At 42.5% G+C, this 21,643-nt stretch overlaps 1 protein-coding gene across 1 annotated transcript in view; it reads right to left on the reverse strand.

The window, feature by feature from the left end:
• The window catches only part of SLC12A8 (solute carrier family 12 member 8), a 148,244-nt gene extending 126,918 nt beyond the window's left edge, over positions 1-21,326 (reverse strand). The window contains exon 1 of the mRNA XM_070358937.1: positions 21,285-21,326. Within this exon, the coding sequence (XP_070215038.1) occupies positions 21,285-21,326 (42 nt within the window). The remainder of the gene's footprint in view (positions 1-21,284) is intronic.
• Positions 21,327-21,643: the final 317 nt, after the last annotated feature.

Consider the following 21,643-nt stretch of genomic DNA (forward strand, 5'->3'; position numbering starts at 1 on the left):
ACAGAGTCTCAGCTTTTCCCCACTCTTGGGGGTCTCAAACCCAACTCCCTCCTTTATGGGAGGTTAAGGAACCCCAGCTCATCTACAGTACCCTCTCCCGCAGAGGCTGTGGCCCACAGACACCTCCTTTGTGCCTCTGCCAGTCATCTCTGGTGCCCAGGGGAGGGCAGTGGAATCACTGGGTGATGGGGCGACAGCTGGGCCAGGTACGGGCAATCTTGTGATCGGCACCAACTGTTGATAACTCTCTCAGAACCTCACTGTCTTCAGATTTGGGTCCCAGTCATCTATTCCAAAATAACAGGAGTATCATTCCGTGCTCTATGGCACAGACATAACAGGCTGTGGGGAAAGGCAGATGGCAGTAAGACAATGTGTGTGCCCAGCAGTGAGGCTTCTGGGAGACAGGGGGGGAACTAAAGAAGAAGAGAAAGCAAAGCAAGAGGGGCAAAGCATCCCTCAGAAAGGGCCCACAGACATGTTCAAGGGGCAGGTTCCTCTCTTCCTTGAGGCCCCTCAGGTGGACACTTGGCAGGTTCTGGGGTACAGCAAGTTGGAGTCTGGTCCCGGGTAATCACACCTGAATCATGCTTGTTGCTAGGGCTTCCCTTCCTGACCTCCCAGAACAAGAAGCCAGGGCCTGGTCCCTCTGAGTTGAGGGCTAAAACCACACTGGAGACACCACAGCTGTGGGGTGGGTGTTTTAGTTCTGAAGTAGAAGTCTTTCTCTTGTGAGTAGAGAATCTTCACTCTTCGGCAGAACGTCTGGGAAGGCAGGGAAATCGCACCCTGAAATGTGTCTGGAGTGGGACACACATGGCTTCCAGCATGCAACAAGCGGAGCTGAGACAGACAAGCTCTGCCACAGGCGGCCATGTGAGCTCCCGCCCGTGAGCCTTCCTCTCAGACAGCCACCTCCCTCCAGCAGGCCATCAAGCAGGCCTGAAATGTGAGATGACACCTCTGCTTTCCGCCAGCAGCTGGAGAAAAAGAATCTGGCTTCTGCCCACTTGGGTCAGGAGCGGGTCAGAGCAGGACATGACCTGGCCCTCCCTCCCAAAGGCTGGTTCTCCCCGGAGCACACACATACACCAGCAAGTTGCTCTCTGAACGCTAGTTATTTACTTATCAATCACACATCAGAGAAGATCCCAAGCTGCTGCTGGCTTGTGACCCAGTGGGCACCAGCCACATTCCTCTCCTCTGACTCTGAATAAGCACCACAGGCAGAGCTGGGTAGGGGGGCAGCAGCTTCACGGCTATGGCCACCTGTGGCCGATGCAGGTAGCTGCATACCTGCCTCGAGGGGGGTTGCACAGTTTAGGTGAGATGATAATTGTGAAAGGTTTTTTCGTAAGCATGAAGCACATCAGGCAGTTTTAAACGTGGGTGAGGATTTCTTCAGGGCAGTTGAGAGGAAAAGGAAAGATGTCTAATTGACTGTACCTCTTCTATTAACCCAGCCTGCCTGGCCTCATGTTTCAGGTGAATCCTCACTCTACAGCTCAGCCCTGCTCGGTCCCAGGGTTGGGGCAGCTGGCACCTTCTCTGTTGCACTAGGAGTTTGAGAATGGGCATCTGATCAGCACTTTGCTATCAGATTGATGCTGGTCGTGGAAACTACTCCAGAGGGGAAGTGGCAAGGACCCATCGGGAGTGGTCAAAGTCTGATTTCCTTGGATCTGAATCTGGGCAGCACCCTTGGTCAATATTGATTTAGTCATTCCTAGCAATGTGAGATCTTTGTGGCTGTGTGGAAATCTGCATGGAGTGAGTTCAAAAGCCAGCGTCTCCATAACAGTAGCTCCAGATGCTTGATCTGTGGTTTTTCCATCCTGTGTGTGCTGATCCTGGTCCAAGGCTAGGAATCTCTCAAGGCACAACCTGGTCATAGAACCATATAGGCACAGGAGCGGCAAGACCCTCAGATGCTGTGAAAATGTTGATGCTGGTGGGAATTCCTGATGAGGTTCTGCCTTACAGTCACACAGCAGCAGCTCCTTCCCTACAGAGCAGCCACGTCTGCACTCAGAATGCACAACCCAAAGACACTATGCTCTGGACACCTAATACCATCCCACAAATCTAAATTCCCACAGCAGCAATGCCATGGTCACCTAAACAAGAGCTTCCCCTTCCCTTCCCAGTCTCCTTGACAAGAGGACAGAAGCTTCCTGCAAGACTCGGGCTGTCACTAGACAATCTATCTCGGCTTAATATCAGGAGGACAAACACAGGCCCTAATGCCCTTCACCAGTAACAGGCAAACTTGCTAAATACCAACTGCAAAAGATTTATTCTTCTAGATGACTCAGTGAATCAGACAATACTATACTCATTTAAGAATTCCTATGTGCTGAGTACTTTTGACTTTTGGAATCACATAATGTTTTACATACTCAAAATTAAACAAAATCAAATCAAGAGGATGAGAGAGAAAAACTCTAAGAATGCAGAGAGAAACAAATTAACCTAACTATTTCTAAGGAAAAACATAATCACACCGAAGGTGGAAAAAAAGCAAAGCAGAGTAACTTCCGAACATATTATTTTGACTATATGCTTTCAGTCTAAAGACAAATAACTACAAACTAATACAAATTCTAGGCTTCCCTGGTGGCTCAGAGGTAAAGCCAATGCAGGAGTCACGGGTTTGATCTCTGGATTGGGAAGATCCCCTGGAGAAGGAAATTGGACCCTACTCCAGTATTCTTGCCTGGGAGATCCTATGGACAGAGGAGCTCGGCAGGCTATAGTCCACAGTGTTACAGAGTAGGACATGACTTGGCAACTGAGCACAGGTGCAACACACATTCTAGAAAGAAAGTTTGTTTTTTGCAGGGGTAGGAGTTAATCTACTTTCCATCAATTATAGGATTGAGCAAAGAAATAAATATATTGACTGACAGTCAAGTTTCTCACTGTTGGAGAAGGCAGTTAAAACTAAGGAAGGAGAACCCTGGGGTGATAAATTAGAATGAGAGGCATCAGTTTGAATTCGTAGTTTTTAATATGCAGAGGAAGATATAAATATATATTCCTTCTCTCTGTCTACTTAAAGGATCTACAAGGTAAGACACCCCAGTAGCAACGAACATATCTAACACCCAGATCTTGGTCTTTAAATACCATTTCTCATCTTACTGAGCCAGAGCTCTTTGGAGGAATAGCTGATTCAGGGCCAAGGCAGAGAAAATACAAAATGAGCCTAGAATATTTTCTGTCAGAAAGTAAGGAAGTGCCCCTAAAAATGATGAGGACGTGTCGAAAGGAAAGAGGAAACAGCCTGCAGGGGCATCCCCTGGCCAAATCTGGGATCATTTGAGCATCAAAATTGATAATTATAGCAATAGAATACTCATGGGAAAAATAAGAATCTGAGTCCATACAGATATAAGTAAATGAATAAATTAAAACAAGCAGAAAGAGGGAAAATCCTTTTTAGTAGAAGACCAACTAATATATGTAAAAGAAATGATGGTGTTAGAAAATCATCATTCTGCAGCCATCACAGTAATAACTGATTCTGCCAAGAATCAACAACTGATGCTAAAGCTAGTGAGTAGGAGATATATGAGGAACTGGATATTTCCATAGTCTCAAAGTATCCCTAACAAATTATGTATTAACTACAAAGGGAAAATTGGTAACTTCAGACTGGATTAACCTAGTGGGCACCACCTGAAATGCTAACCAAAGTTAACATTACCAATAACGGAACAAGCAGAAACCCTGTACCTCTCTCCTGATATGATGTCTGGAAAAGAATGCAATATCATTCTATGGGTTCCTGCCCAAAAATACAAACCCCAGATCTAATCATAAGAGATCATGTCCCAAACTGAGGAACATTCTACAAAACAACTAGCCTGTGTTTTACCAAAAAAAAAAAAAAGTCAAGGTCATGAAAGACAAAGAAAGGCTAAGGAACTGTTCCAGATTAAATGAGCCTGAGTGAGGCAGGATGCCTGAATGCCCTGTGTGGTGCTGGACTGACTCCTGGTCTGGGGGAAAAAGCGACAGGATATCAGTGGGATAAATGCCAAAAGTGGACTGTGAACCTGTGGATTAGATAATAGGATTGATCAATGTTAGATGTCTTCATCTTTAAAAAAAAAAATTCCATAGTCTGGCCATCCAGGCATGCACTATGGCTATTTTATTTGGCCACACCAAGCGGCTTGTGGGATCCTAGTTCCCTGGCCAGGGATTTGAATGCAGGCCCTCAGCAGTGAAAGCGTGGAGTGTCAACCACTGAACCACCAGAAAATTCTCTAAATGTCTTGATCTTGATAAATATACTGTGGTTAGGTAAAAGAAAAGTCCTATTCTTAGGAAACAGACACTGAAGTATTTATGGATAAGGGAATATGTTTACAAATTACTTCCAAGTGGTTCAGGAAAAAATACATACAATAGAATATGTGCTCAGCCGTGTCTGACTCTTTGCAACACCATGGACTGCACCCTGCCAGGCTCCTCTGTCCATGGGATTATCCCAGCAAACTATTGGAGTGGGTTGCCATTTTCCTCCTCCAGAGGATCTTCCTGACCCATGGATCGAACTTGCATCTCCTATGGCTCTGGCATTGGCAGGTGAATTCCTTGCCACTGAGCCACCTAGGAAGCCTATAATAGAACATAATATGTATCAAAACATACATATGGAATAGAAATTTAGAGAGAGAGAGCAAGAGCCAGAGAGAGCACACAAATAATAAAGCAAAACGACAAAATGTTAACAACTGGTAAACCTGAGTCAAGAGTATATGGCAGTTCCTTGTATTACTGCAACTTCCTATAATTTGGGAAAATTTCAAAATTTCAAAAGTTTAAAAATAATACATACAATTTTTATTTTTTAAAAGAAGCCCATATAGGGGGAGGAGCCAAGATGACGGAGGAGTAGGACAGGGAGAACACTTTCTCCCCCACAAATTCATCAAAAGAGCATTTAAACGTCGAGTAAATTCCACAAAACAACTTCTGAATGCCGGCAGAGGACATCAGGCACCCAGAAAAGCAATCCAACTCTTGAAAGGAGGTAGGAAAAAATATAAAAGACAAAAAAAGAGACAAAAGAGGGAGGGACGGAGCTCCGTCCCGGAAGGGAGTCTTAAAAAGAGAGAAGTTTCCAAACACCAGGAAACCTTCTCACTGCCGAATCTGTGCCGAGCTTTGGAAGCACAGAGGGCAACATAACAGGAAGAAAAATAAATAAACAATTAAAACTCAAGATTGCGAGTCCTACGGTAACTCCCCCAGTGGAGAAGCAGCGCAGACGCCTGCAGGCGCCATTAACAAGCGGGGGCTGGGCAGGGAGGCGCAGCGCGGGCTGCATCGCTTAGAGTAAGAATCTGGCCTGAATACCCTGAGCACTATCTGAGCGAAATAATTTGGGCTAACAAACCAGACTGTGGGATATCTACTACGCGAAAAGCCAGCCCCAACCTAAGACCGCCAGGCCCAGCGCATGGAACAAAGAATTGAACAGAGATAGCCGGCTGCAGACCTTCCCCCTCCGGTGATAGGCAGCCAGAGCCGGAAGGGGGCAATCGCAGCCCCAGAGAGACATTATCTATAAAACTGTAAGCAGGCTTCTTTGCTAACTAAAACTTCTTGGGGGTCTGGACGGTTAACATCTGCCTAAAGAAGGTGCGCCGGTTTTGCGCCCAGATAACCGAGTGGCGGGGAGGCGATAAGTCGCAGCATTGGCGCTCGCCAAACACCTCATCACTTGAGCTGCTCGGACCTGGGAAGAGCACAATACTCAGGCCCAACTGAGTCTGCACCTCTGAGGACTATCCGAGTGCCTGAACCTGAGCGGCTTGGACCTGGGAGGTACATGCAACCCAGGGCCAGCCTCGGATTGTTCCCGGCAGAACAACCTAGAGCCCGAGCAGTGTGGGCAGGGAGGCTACACGCGCAGTGAGCGGGGGCAGACCCAGTGTGGCTGAGGCACTGCGAGCGCACGCCAGTGTTATTTGCTTGCAGCATCCCTCCCTCCCTCCCCACAGCGCGACTGAACAAAGAGAAGAAATACAGTTCCACCCATCAGAACACTGACACAAGCTTCCCTAACCAGGAAACCTTGACAAGCCACCTGTACAAACCCACACACAGTGAGGAATAGCCACAATAAAGAGAACTCCACAAACTGCCAGAATACAGAAAGGACACCCCATACTCAGCAATTTAAACAAGATGAAGAGACAGAGGAATAGCCAGCACATAAAGGAACAGGATAAATGCCCACCAAACCAAACAAAAGAGGAAGAGATAGGGAATCTACCTGATAAAGAATTCCGAATAATGATAGTGAAATTGATCCAAAATCTAGAAATTAAAATGGAATCACAGATAAATAGCTTGGAGACAAGGATTGAGAAGATGCAAGAAAGGTTTAACAAGGACCTAGAAGAAATAAAAAGAGTCAATATACAATGAATAATGCAATAAATGAAATTAAAAACACTCTGGAGGCAACAAATAGTAGAATAACAGAGGCAGAAGATAGGATTAGTGAATTAGAAGATAGAATGGTAGAAATAAATGAATCAGAGAGAATAAAAGAAAAACGAATTAAAAGAAATGAGGACAATCTCAGAGACCTCCAGGACAATATTAAACGCTACAACATTCAATCATAGGGTTCCAGAAGAAGAAGACAAAAAGAAAGACCATGAGAAAATACTTGAGGAGATAATAGTTGAAAACTTCCCTAAACTGGGGAAGGAAATAATCACCCAAGTCCAAGAAACCCAGAGAATCCCAAACAGGATAAACCCAAGGCAAAAACACCCCAAGACACATATTACTCAAATTAACAAAGATCAAACACAAAGAACAAATATTAAAAGCAGCAAGGGAAAAACAACAAATAACACACAAGGGAATTCCCATAAGGATAACAGCTGATCTTTCAATAGAAACTCTTCAAGCCAGGAGGGAATGGCAAGACATACTTAAAATGATGAAAGAAAATAACCTACAGCCCAGATTATTGTACCCAGCAAGGATTTCATTCAAGTATGAAGGAGAAATCAAAAGCTTCTCAGATAAGCAAAAGCTGAGAGAATTCTGCACCACCAAACCAGCTCTACAACAAATACTAAAGGATATTCTCTAGACAGGAAACACAAAAAAATGGTGTATAAATTCAACCCCAAACAATAAAGTAAATGGCAACGGGATCATACTTATCAGTAATTACCTTAAACGTAAATGGGTTGAATGCCCCAACAAAAAGACAAAGACTGGCTGAATGGATACAAAAACAAGACCCCTACATATGTTGTCTACAGGAGACCCACCTCAAAACAGGGGACACATACAGACTGAAAGTGAAGGGCTGGAAAAAGATTTTCCATGCAAATAGGGACCAAAAGAAAGCAGGAGTAGCAATACTCATATCAGATAAAATAGACTTTAAAACAAAGGCTGTGAAAAGAGACAAAGAAGGTCACTACATAATGATCAAAGGATCAATCCAAGAAGAAGATATAACAATTATAAATATATATGCACCCAACACGGGAGCACCGCAGTATGTAAGACAAATGCTAACAAGTATGAAAGGAGAAATTAACAATAACACAATAATAGTGGGAGACTTTAATACCCCACTCACACCTAAGGATAGATCAACTAAACAGAAAATTAATAAGGAAACACAAACTTTAAACGATACAATAGACCAGTTAGACCTAATTGATATCTATAGGACATTTCATCCCAAAACAATGAATTTCACCTTTTTCTCAAGCGCACATGGAACCTTCTCCAGGATAGATCACATCCTGGGCCATAAAGCTAGCCTTGGTAAATTCAAAAAAATAGAAATCATTCCAAGCATCTTTTCTGACCACAATGCAGTAAGATTAGATCTCAATTACAGGAGAAAAACTATTAAAAATTCCAACATATGGAGGCTGAACAACACGCTGCTGAATAACCAACAAATCACAGAAGAAATCAAAAAAGAAATCAAAATTTGCATAGAAACGAATGAAAATGAAAACACAACAACCCAAAACCTGTGGGACACAGTAAAAGCAGTCCTAAGGGGAAAGTTCATAGCAATACAGGCACACCTCAAGAAACAAGAAAAAAGTCAAATAAATAACCTAACTCTACACCTCAAACAACTAGAAAAGGAAGAAATGAAGAACCCCAGGGTTAGTAGAAGGAAAGAAATCTTAAAAATTAGAGCAGAAATAAATGCAAAAGAAACAAAAGAGACCATAGCAAAAATCAACAAAGCCAAAAGCTGGTTCTTTGAAAGGATAAATAAAATTGACAAACCATTAGCCAGACTCATCAAGAAACAAAGGAGAAAAATCAAATCAATAAAATTAGAAATGACAGTGGAGAGATCACAACAGACAATATAGAAATACAAAGGATCATAAGAGACTATTATCAACAATTATATGCCAATAAAATGGACAACGAGGAAGAAATGGACAAATTCTTAGAAAAGTACAACTTTCCAAAACTCGACCAGGAAGAAATAGAAAACCTTAACAGACCCATCACAAGCATGGAAATTGAAACTGTAATCAAAAATCTTCCAGCAAACAAAAGCCCAGGTCCAGACGGCTTCACAGCTGAATTCTACCAAAATTTAGAGAAGAGCTGACACCTATCCTGCTCAAACTCTTCCAGAAAATTGCAGAGGAAGGTAAACTTCCAAACTCATTTTATGAGGCCACCATCACCCTAATACCAAAACCTGACAAAGATGCCACAAAAAAAGAAAACTATAGGCCAATATCACTGATGAACATAGATGCAAAAATCCTAAACAAAATTCTAGCAATCAGAATCCAACAACACATTAAAAGATCATACACCATGACCAAGTGGGCTTTATCCCAGGGATGCAAGGATTCTTCAATATCCGCAAATCAATCAATGTAATACACCACATTAACAAATTGAAAAACAAAAACCATATGATTATCTCAATAGATGCAGAGAAAGCCTTTGACAAAATTCAACACCCATTTATGATAAAAACTCTCCAGAAAGCAGGAATAGAAGGAACATACCTCAACATAATAAAAGCTATATATGACAAACCCACAGCAAACATTATCCTCAATGGTGAAAAATTGAAAGCATTTCCTCTAAAGTCAGGAACAAAACAAGGGTGCCCACTTTCACCATTACTATTCAACATAGTTTTGGAAGTTTTGGCTACAGCAATCAGAGCAGAAAAAGAAATAAAAGGAATCCAAATTGGAAAAGAAGAAGTAAAACTCTCACTATTTGCAGATGACATGATCCTCTACATAGAAAACCCTAAAGACTCCACCAGAAAATTACTAGAACTAATCAATGATTATAGTAAAGTTGCAGGATATAAAATCAACACACAGAAATCCCTTGCATTCCTATACACTAATAATGAGAAAACAGAAAGAGAAATTAAGGAAACAATTCCATTCACCATTGCAACGAAAGAGAATAAAATACTTAGGAATATATCTACCTAAAGAAACTAAAGACCTATATATAGAAAACTATAAAACACTGGTGAAAGAAATCAAAGAGGACACTAATAGATGGAGAAATATACCATGTTCATGGATTGGAAGAATCAATATAGTGAAAATGAGTATACTACCCAAAGCAATTTATAGATTCAATGCAATCCCTATCAAGCTACCAACAGTATTCTTCACAGAGCTAGAACAAATAATTTCACAATTTGTATGGAAATACAAAAAACCTCGAATAGCCAAAGCGATCTTGAGAAAGAAAAATGGAACTGGAGGAATCAACCTACCTGACTTCAGGCTCTACTACAAAGCCACAGTTATCAAGACAGTATGGTACTGGCACAAAGACAGAAATATAGATCAATGGAACAAAATAGAAAGCCCAGAGATAAATCCACGCACATATGGACACCTTATCTTTGACAAAGGAGGCAAGAATATACAGTGGATTAAAGACAATCTCTTTAACAAGTGGTGCTGGGAAATCTGGTCAACCACTTGTAAAAAGAATGAAACTAGAACACTTTCTAACACCATATACAAAAATAAACTCAAAATGGATTAAAGATCTCAACATAAGACCAGAAACTATAAAACTCCTAGAGGAGAACATAGGCAAAACACTCTCTGACATACATCACAGCAGGATCCTCTATGACCCACCTCCCAGAATATTGGAAATAAAAGCAAAAATAAACAAATGGGACCTAATTAAACTTAAAAGCTTCTGCACATCAAAGGAAACTATTAGCAAGGTGAAAAGACAGCCTTCAGAATGGGAGAAAATAATAGCAAATGAAGCAAACCGACAAACAACTAATCTCAAAAATATACAAGCAACTCCTACAGCTCAACTCCAGAAAAATAAATGACCCAATCAAAAAATGGGCCAAAGATCTAAATAGACATTTCTCCAAAGAAGACATACAGATGGCTAACAAACACTTGAAAAGATGTTCAACATCACTCTTTATCAGAGAAATGCAAATCAAAACCACTATGAGGTACCATTTCACACCAGTCAGAATGGCTGCGATCCAAAAGTCTACAAATAATAAATGCTGGAGAGGGTGTGGAGAAAAGGGAACCCTCTTACACTGTTGGTGGGAATGCAAATTAGTACAGCCACTATGGAGAACAGTGTGGAGATTCCTTAAAAACTGGAAATAGAACTGCCTTATGATCCAGCAATCCCACTGCTGGGCATACACACTGAGGAAACCAGAAGGGAAAGAGACACGTGTACCCCAATGTTCATCGCAGCACTGTTTATAATAGCCAGGACATGGAAGCAACCTAGATGTCCATCAGCAGATGAATGGATAAGAAAGCTGTGGTACATATACACAATGGAGTATTACTCAGCCATTAAAAAGAATACATTTGAATCAGTTCTAATGAGGTGGATGAAACTGGAGACTATTATACAGAGTGAAGTAAGCCAGAAGGAAAGACATAAAATACAGTATACTAACGCATGTATATGGAATTTAGAAAGATGGTAACGATAACCCTGTGTGCGAGACAGCAAAGGAGACACTGATGTATAGAACAGTCTTATGGACTCTGTGGGAGAGGGTGGGAAGATTTGGGAGAATGTCATTGAAACATGTGAAATGTCATGTATGAAACGAGATGCCAGTCCAGGTTCAGTGCGATGCTGGATGCTTGGGGCTGGTGCGCTGGGAAGGCCCAGGGGATGGTATGGGGAGGTTGGGAGGGAGGAGGGTTCAGGATGGGGAGCATGTGATTTTTTTAAAATTAATAAAAAAAAAAAAAAAAAAAAAATGAGGGAAAAAAAAAAAAAAAAGAAGCCCATATATATTGAAAAAAATAGCTTGTTCACTCTTGTACCCCCAGTGCTCAACAGGGAACAGGTGCTTACTAAACGTGTTAGCGTAATGAATGAATGAATAAACTGTGCTTTAGAAAGTGACATTAGATATCTCTTTTAAGATAGCAGAATATGCACTTTCCCACCTTCCAAATTACCATGACAATAACAGAAAAGATGTGGGCTTTTTTTAATGTATGAAACCATAGTTATAACTAGAAAGGGAAAAAAACAAGTGCTACTAGTAGATCCTTCGGCCGCCTCATGCAAAGAGCTTACTCATTGGAAAAGACTCTCATGCTGGGAGGGATTGGGGGCAGGAGGAGAAGGGACGACAGAGGATGAGTGGCTGGATGGCATCACCAACTCGATGGACATGAGTTTGAGTGAACTCCGGGAGTTGGTGATGGACAGGGAGGCCTGGCGTGCTGGGATTCACGGGGTCGCAAAGAGTCGGACAGGACTGAGCGACTGAACTGAACTAGTAGATCAGATATTTGGAGAGACTTCTGCATATGCACTTGGATGGGCAAAAGAAGGCACATGATGGAGCAGCCTGGGGCAGCCAAGAGAAGAGCTGTCTTCCAAGGCCCCTGAGAAGTTCCAGGCTCAGAGCCAGCAAATGCTAGGGGCAGACACAGGCCACAGCAATCACTGGGAATAAGATCATCTTGGAGGTTTCATCATGTAATGGATGTAACACATATGGCATTTATAGCATAAAAGGCTGAAGGGCGGAGCTGGGAAACAGGCCTATGTGATTGCCAAGTTCCTACATTTTACATTGAAGTGGTATAATATTAACTCTAAACAAACTGTGAACATTTTTAAATGTATGTTTAATCTCTAGAGCAGCCGTTCTCAAACTTTTTGATCTCCAGATCCTTTTACATTCTTAAAAATTACTAAGGATCCCCAAGAGTTTTTGTTTATGTGAGCTCTTTCAATATTTATCATATTAGAAACTTAAAGGGAGATATTTGAAAATACTTATTAATCACTTAAACATAATAATAACAAACCTATTATCTGTTAAAATAAGTATCATGTTTGCATGAAAAATAACTACTTTCCCAAGCAAAAATACTTAATGAAAACATTTTAATCTCTGGCTTGATAGAATACAGCTGGACTCTCATATCTCCTGCATCCAATCTGCTGTGAGATGTTATTTTTGAAGTACATGAAAACAATTTGGCCTCCCATGCTCCTATAGTTAGAAAGAGTAATCTACTACCACCAATCCATATAAGAAAAAAATTCCTGTCACCCCAAAGAGAAGAATATTAAAAAAAAAAAAAAAAGTGACAGGGAATATAAGAAACAGCAGTAGCTACATATGAACCAGAAGAATTAAAGGATACTTGAAAAAAAATTAAGACTTTATTGCTCAGAAGCAGCAAAGCTTTAACAACTTAGGCCTGTGTCTTCTCCTCCAAGAGTCTGATAACGTGACTTGGTTTTCCAGTTAAACACACACATTTATAGATCTTACTACAATAAATGCTATTTGCAGGTGTAAAGTTTTTATAACCAACTTTAACAAACATGAAAATACTTATTACAATTAAAATATATATAAGTTTTATAAACCATGACAATGTAAAAGTAACAATCCAACAAAAAATTAGAAATCAAATGAGAGAAACAGAAGGAAGGGTAAACATGCCAATGTTCTCTTTTTCATACTGGGAAGCAATAAGTAAATTGATATTAAATTGATAATGTAGTCAAGAAACTGAGGTATAAATAAAATATTTAAAGTTATAAACCATTAGCGACTGTCTCTGGGGAATGGCGGTAAAGGAAGAGAGGAAGAAGGCTTTTAATTTTGTATCATTCTTTTGCTTAAAAAATGTTTTTATCGCATACGTGTAGTACTTCTACAATATAAATAATAACAATTTTTATTTGAAGAAAAATCTATCACATATTATAAATATTTGAAAAATAAAATGCTGACCTCAAGTTAGAAATTTATTTATAACTCAACTTCACTTTATGCAATGGATGGATACACCAAAAGATACCTGTGATCTGAATCACATTTGAAATGTACAGTCTGCTTAAATTTCTTTGATAAAATTAATATCTATCCATACATGTGTATATCTTTGTTTAAAATTAAAATTTGCCTGTGCCTTGGTTTTTTTTTTTTTTTTAACTGATAATTGCCTAAAACAAAAAGGGAAAGCTATTCAAAATGAGCCATGGCCTTCTGTTTTCTAAGTTCTATGAACACTGAGACTCACTTTAGAGCAAATTTATCATCAGGATCAAACATAACTATTTTTGGCTCAATGAGGATCACTAGGCTACCATCACTTCAAATTCATCAGTAAGCACCTAAATCCTGCAACTTCTGACAGAGGCTGTGGATGTGATTTACAAGCTATCTGCAGACTGGAAAAAGCATATCATCGAATTTTTTTACACAGACCAGTGGTTTTTACTTCATTATCTTTTTCTCTTTCTTTATGCCTGTTCATATAAAGAAGAGAATACTTGCACATCAAAACAAAAACAAAAGAAATGTAGCTTTCTTCTGATAGGTGACAATGACAATATCCTACTAGCCAGGTATTCACGCCAGAGCAGTAGTACCTCTGCAGACTGTTCATGCTGAGCTATTCTGAAGCATACCACCATCACTACAACCTCTGCAGGCTTTTGACTAAGTTGTCAAATTCAGAAAGAAAGAAAACAAGTTTTAAGAATCAGATTACATTACTACTTGAGGGTGTATGTCTGTGTGTGTGTGCATGCACACGCACTTGCACAAATGCACGCTCAGTTGTGCTCAACGCCTTGTGACTCCACGAACTGTAGCCAGCCACGCTCCTCTGTCCATGGGATTTCCCAGGCAAGAATACTAGAGTGGGTTGCCATTTCCTCCTCCAGGGGACCTTCCCGATCCCAGGGATTGAACCCAAGTCTTTTACATCTCCTGCACTGGCAGGCGGGTTCTTTACCACTAGCACCACCTGGGAAGCCCTACATTGCTACTTGATAATGATTAAAGAGCAAACAAGTCTTCCCTGCTGGCTCAGACAGTAAAGAATCCATCTGCAACGTGGCAGACCTGGGTTCGATCCCTAGGTTGGGCAGATCCCCTAAAGAAGGGAATGGCAACCTATTCCAGTATTCTTGCCTGGAAAAGAGCAAAAAGAGATACTGAATTATACTCCCTAAGGTATGTATATTTCTTTAAATGTTTTTTATTTGATATTGTTTTATGAATACAGATATATCTAGTATTAAAGCTTCTATCCTGAAGAGAGATATTTTGTCAGCAAAAGAATAAAATGAATGGAAAAATAAGCTAAAATTGTCATCCACCCCTATAGGAAGCCAGTTGTTCAATCAGGCCTGACCAGAGTCTAAGCACCACCTAGCAGCTCCTTACACAAATTATAAGAAAAGTACTTCAGAATCATTAACACGGCCTCTAGGATTCTCCTTCCAAACCCCAAACTATTAAACAAAGGACTGCATTTTTTCTGCATTTGACCATGGATGCAATATAACCTAAGGCAGTAAGAAATTTTTAAGTCATCTAGTTCATTTATTCATAGCTGCTGCTGTTGCTGCTGCTAAGTTGCTTCAGTCGTGTCCGACTCTGTGCAACCTCATAGACGGCAGCCCACCAGGCTCCATTGTCCCTGGGATTCTCCAGGCAAGAACACTGGAGTGGGTTGCCATTTCCTTCTCCAATGCATGAAAGTGAAAAGTGAAAGGGAAGTTGCTCAGTCATGTCCGACTCTTCTCGACCCCATGGACTACAGCCCACCAGGCTCCTCTATCCATGGGAGTTTCCAGGCAAGAGTACTGGAGTGGGTTGCCATTGCCTTCTCCGTCATTCACAGCTAGGCAGAATATATTAATCATGTTTTTTCCTTTCTGTCTTATGACATTGCTGCTGCTAAGTTGCTTCAGTAGTGTCCAACTCTGCGCGACCCCATAGACGGCAGCCCACCAGGCTCCGCCATCCCTGAGATTCTCCAGGCAAGAACACTGGAGTGGGTTGCCATTTCCTTCTCCAATGCATGAAACTGAAAAGTGAAAGTGAAGTTGCTCAGTCGTGTCCAACTCTTGGCAACCCCATGGACTGCAGGCTACCAGGCTCCTCCGTCCATGGGATTTTCCAGGTAAGAGTACTGGAGTGGGTTGCCATTGCCTTCTCCGCTTATGACATTATGATATCTTAAAAATCTTGTAGTTCAGGGAACAGATCAACCTTCCCAGGGCTAACCAGCTCTTATAGATAGCACACAGCTGGCCAGGAGCATGCCTTTCATATGCAAACCTACCAATTCTGAGTTATTCCCTAAGCCACTCTGTTTATCTAATTCTCACACACCAAGCCAATATTTCCCCTGCTCTAAATCACCCCCAGGTCAGTTTCTAGGAAACTAGAGACCATCTCTACTGCCAAAGCTTACCAGAACTATTAAAACCAGCCAGTCCTAAGCTGTTTGCTCTACCCTGCCCTGCCCTTCCCACCAAAAGCACAAGAAGGGCTGTGGCCCAGGTTTTCCCTTCATTCCTGCTTTTGCCTCCTGACCAGAACCTGGTGCTTTCCCTGTGGCCCTGCATGGCATTCCTCCTTCTCTTGAGAAATGTAAGTGGTAAATTCTTCTTCCAATGGCACTGATCTCTCCATGTCATCAGTCACCTCTACAAATGAAGATCCTGTGAATATAAATGAGACAATCCCACTGCATTCATTTCTGTGAAGAATCACTTTCATTCTAGTTCATCCAGAAAATGTCTCCACTCCAACTTTTTACAAGTATGAGGCATTTTCAGAGCATTGTCATTTTCGAGGTTGACCTCCTAGGCTAAGTGACAAGTAGGCCTATAAAGTGGAAGGGGCCAAAGACAACAGAGAGAGAGCAAGAAAGATGAACCGAGCTCACATGAAAGCTGCAGACTCATTCAACACTGAGAGTAATCGCTGCCCTTTCTTCTCTCCCAGGCTCCAGGGCCCAAGCCTGTTTCTTCTGTTATATCCCATAGGTGGTTCTGTCTAGGTACCCTTGGTCTTTCTAAGCCTCAAGACCCTTCACTTGCATTGAGTCTCTCCAAAGACTACACGTAATTTTGTATTTATAATTTGTATCCTTTTGACTGAAGAGAACCCCTGAAAATGGTATAAGCTTCATGCCCTACAGAAACTGGGAGGGTGATAGGGGTCATGACTCCCAGAATCCCAGATGTAAGCCCTTCTCTTCCACCCAACCCCTCTGGACCCCAGCTTCCCTGTCTGTATAAGAAGGGATAACAAGATGGCCTTGTCCTGGGTTCCCTTTTCTCCTCAGGTGCATTCATTTCTCTATATTCTAACAAAGCAATAAGCTATCACCTAGCATGTGGCTGCCAAGGCTCACTTTGCATATTGGCTTTTTAAAGATGCTAAAACGGGCCTGAAAAATGCAAAAATGAAAGTCAGTTCTTAACTGTACATGGGCTAATAAGGGTGCAGAAAACTACAGCAAAGCTTCTGTGATGAAGCCTGATACCAATGCTCAAAATTATAACCTAAAGATTGGCTGCATTAAGATCAACCCAGAGCCATAATATAGGGTGAGGGTGTTTGGGCTCAGTTCTCACCTGGCTCTGCCACTCTCTTAATGTATCTTTGGGCAAGTCATTCCACATCTCTGGGCTTGTTTATTGACAAGCTAAGCAAGGGCTGGACCAGAGGATCTCTAAGAACTCCTCCATTTTTTTGAGTTTGAGAGTAGAAAATTCCTCTTTATTCATTGCAATAACTTGTATCACCTCTGTCTCTTAACATGTTCACCTCTTTTTGCCTCGCTTGCTGGTCCCACAACTGGATCATATTCTTTCTTACTCTTACCACATTGAGCTAACCTCAGTGAGCCACTGAACCGAGGAAGCGAGAACAGGGAGCAAGCACAGGAGAGGCCAGAGAGGGAAAGGGAGGCAGGGAGTCTGGCAGCACTGAGTCCTGGTGCAGCATCATGAAGGGCTCGCACCCTGGCTCACGCATGGGCCAGATGCCATAGCTCTGATGGGCAACTTACTCCGTGAGTCTGCATGGGGCTTTTTTCAACAGTGATTATCTCAGGCCAGGCAGAAGTTACCCCACAGACTTCCTAGAACAGGGTCCTCACAGACTCACTCCTGCTGGATCCCAAGTTTCCAGCTGGATAAAGAAGGAAGAGAATGAGTTACTCACACTAGCTAATCTGCGGCTTTTGGTCACCCATTCTCAGACCACAGCATGACACAGCTTCCCTTTAAGTTTTTCTGGAGACTATCCAATCCTGAGAGAAGGAAAACAGCACACCAGACTAGTGGGAGGCATCCCTTATTCCATCATGATTAAGAGACTTCTGTTTTACTATCTGCAGCACTCGCTGGAGATCCTGGCAAGAACAGGCACTCGATAAATGCCTGCTAAGCTGAGCCAACTTTTCCTGCTATTTCCCACACTAAGAGCACTGGATCCTGCTGGACCCCAGACCTTGCACAGATGTCCACTTGCCATCTCTCCCTGTCTCCAGCTACTCCTTTCTCCTGTCAGCTTCATCTTCCTGACCACTGCATCTGTCACAGTCCTCTCTGTCCAGTGACTGATGGAGAGATGGCTGCTATCAAAGGCCATTAGCTTTCCATTCACCTCCCTCTGGCACCAGCTGCTCCTTAGCTTTCCAGCCCTGCATCTCACAAGCAGACTACTCGACTGGGTTTCTGTGTGAAATCTGCTTCATCTGATCACCGGACAAGCACTGTATTTAGTGTGCACCATGTGACAGGCACGGGGCCAGACCCTTCTGTAGATGGCGTAAGAACCCTGAAAATCAGGCACACTCACCCCATCTTGCAGTTGTGGAAACAGAGGGCAAGCCCTTGAGTAACTTGCCCAAGGGCCTGGCATGCCTGATGGCATAGTCAGAATTGGGAACCCCAGGTTTCCAGGTTCAAGTCCACCCTTAAACCATACTGCACATCAGTGAAGTGCCTGGGGACAGAGGTTCCCGAAATGACTCATACCTCCACAAGGTACACACACACATTCCCAAACCACTCCAGGCCTAAAATAGTCCTCAATGGACTGCCCCTCCCACATCATCCAGAGTGTCCCAGACACTATCCCAGTCTCTGGTTTTGGCCAAGGAAATTATTCTGGATTTGGGACTCCTACCTTAGGTCTTCTACCTGAATTTGATGTGCTGAGTTATGTATTCATTTGCCAACTGAACCCTCTGATCAGTCATATCACTACCTCATGGATCAAATACATACTGCCCATCTCAGTTTTATTATTAGGCAACATTTACAAAATGCCTATGAACTGAGTGCTATACTAAACATTTACATGAAGTGTCTCTGTTAATCTTCATAATTCTCTAAGGTGGGTTCTATTATTGTAGTCATTTTATGGGAGGATACAAAGGCTTAATAACCAGGTGAAGTAACTTTCCCAAAGTTACAAAGTGTTAGAGTCAGTACTTGAATCAGGCAGCACCATCAACCCTTAGATCTACAGACCCTTCTCAGCTGGTCTGCTTGACCAACACACACCTACCCACCCCCACCCACCCCCACATACCCAATCTGGTCCCAAAATGAGTAAAGCAAACCAAGAATCCATTCATTAACCCCTCCACTTAACTTGCAAGCATCCCCACTCTTCCCAAATGACACAGTGACCAAGAACAGAGCAGATCTGAACAGAAGGGTTTAGAGTAACACCCCCTAGCCTGTCTTCCCACTGGGCATGGCCTTCCTGGTTCCATGCTCTTCAGGCCTCAAAGCTCTTAGCAGAATTCCTAACTCCCAAACCTGGAGTAAAGGGAGAAAAAAGGTTTATGGGAAACTTCTGGAAGGCCAACCACTTCAAACATGTTAGCTGTCCAGCCTGCTATCTGTTCCCATACAGGCTTCGCCCAGGCCATTGAGGCAGGAGGCATAAAGCAGAAAAGATTAAAGCCTAGACCTTGGCAACAACCATTCCCGGGTTCAGAGTGCCTCCGTTTTTCATCTGTCAACCAAAATAATTATTATATCTACTTCAGAATGTTGTGAAGATTAAAAGAGATGATGCACATTAAGTGTTCAGCACATAATAAGTTGATAGTTATAATCATTTTCTTACCCTCGCAGCCTGGGGATGTGTGCCCCAACTTTACCACTGACCCTTCAAGACCTAATGCAAATAGCAGCTCCCCCTATCCTTAGCCAGGTGAGTTCAGTTAAGCAGAACCGGCACTGACTGAGCATCTTCCATACGCCGAGCACTAACGACAAGTACTGAGGACTCAAAAATGAATAAGACAATGCCCTGAACTTCAGGGATTCACAGTCTTAAGGAAGACAGGAGTGGCAACCCACTCCAGAATTCTTGCTTGGAGAATCCCGTGGACAGAGGAGCCTGGCAGGCTACAGTCTGTGGGGATCGCAAGAGTTGGACATGACTTCACAACTAAACCACCACCACCCAGGAAGACAGGAAAGAAACAGCTCACTTCAATACTGCAGAGCAAGTGCACTGACAGAGCATGCTACGGGAGGGAGCAGGGGAAGCCAGTCAGATCATGTGAGGGCAGGTGGGCAGGGGCTGTGGGGGCCAAGGTAAGGAGTCTGAACTGAGTTCTGAAGGCAGCGAGAAGCCATGGAAAGGCTTTAAGCAGAGGAGTCAAATGTACAGACTTGTGATTTAAAAAGGGATCGCTTTAGACGAGATGTGGAGAAAGAAGTTAGGAAGATATGAAATAATTCAATTAAAAAATGATACCTTGGACAAGACAGGGCAATGAAGACAAAGGGAGAGATTTCCAAGATGTCTAGATAATGAACACCAAAGGCCTTGACATTGAACACTGTCTAATCCCTGTATGTTCAGAGACTGAGGGAGATGGAGAGGAAGGTGATACATAGGCATTTACATTCATCATTTTAAAAATCAACACTCGAGACTTCCCTGGTGGTCCAGCAGTTAAGACTCTGTGCTTCCACTGCAGGGGGCACGGGTTCAATCCTTGGCCAGGGAACTAAGATCCCGCATGCCACGTAGTTGTGGCTTTAATTAATTACAAAAAATTTTAAAAATAAAATCAACTCTCTCTTAGGGAATTCATGGCAATTTAGCTTGCACTGTGGTCATCTGTTACTTGTTCATTTGGTTAGTCAATTAACATTTACTGCTACTTAAATGCCAAGCATAGCCTTAGATACTCGGAGAGTTCAGAGACAAATCAGCTGAGTGAGAAGTATTAGCAAAGACCAGCAAGGGGAAAGATACAAGTACAGGGCCTAGGGAATGGACCTTTGTCTGGAAGGTGGGGTACAGAGAGTAAGATGCAGGGGAGCAGGTTTGAAACTCAGACTGGGTCAGACTGTGCAGGACCTAGGCTAAGGAGTTTGAACTCTTGAGTGGTGGATAGGAGAGCCACTGAAGGTTTTAAACGAGAGAGAGGGTCACAGCTGAGCCTCAATGGATCCCTCTCACAGCAATGAACCAAATGCTCTCCTTTCAGAATCCCTGGAAATGAGGGCCTTATGTTTTCCATCTGGGTACATTTTTCAAGCTTAACAGTACCCATTATTTAGGAAGTAGTCCATGAACATATATTAGGTGCATAAACACTCATGTACAGTCTTGCAAACACAAATAAAATGCATGGCAAGTATGACGAGAAACTGGTCGAGCTAAACACATTCTTAAAGTTAAATAAAATAAGTAAGACAAGGTTTCTATAAGGGTACTCAACCACATTAAAAATATGGTACTGGCTCGTTCACCTAGGAGCAAAGACCTCTGGGCAAGAGTTCTGAAATCTGAGGAGCTATTCTGGGTCTCCAGTCACTCATTTTTTCTAAACACCTTGAATATTTAGGGGGCTGGGTGTAAGGAGCTCAGTAGAGAATGCAGGATACAGTACTGGGCCCGCCAGGGGGAAGGGGAGCAGTACCTTTTGCTGAGCACTCGCCAGCTGCCAGCCACCACGATGCATTTTTCATATGTACCCATGCACATGAAGAGGGGTAACTAGCCAGCTTGGATTTCCCCACCAATCCTGAATCCCATCTGCCTCTCCAGCCTCTGCCCTTTGGCTCAGGGCTCCCTGGCTTTGGACCCCATTCTCTTGTTACTGTGTGAGGCCATGAGTTGATTTTCTCTCCTTTTGGGGGGCTCATTCTCCCTGTTATAATGCCAGAAAACCCCTCTAACCCTCTCTATAAAGACGAGAGATATCCAAGAGACTGAAAACTTCACAGTTGAGTGATCATCATACAGCAAAGACCCTGGTGCAAGTTGCTCCTTGATAAA

Source organism: Bos mutus, chromosome 1 (assembly GCF_027580195.1).
Source record: "Bos mutus isolate GX-2022 chromosome 1, NWIPB_WYAK_1.1, whole genome shotgun sequence".
In the NCBI taxonomy this organism is placed as follows: domain Eukaryota; kingdom Metazoa; phylum Chordata; class Mammalia; order Artiodactyla; family Bovidae; genus Bos; species Bos mutus.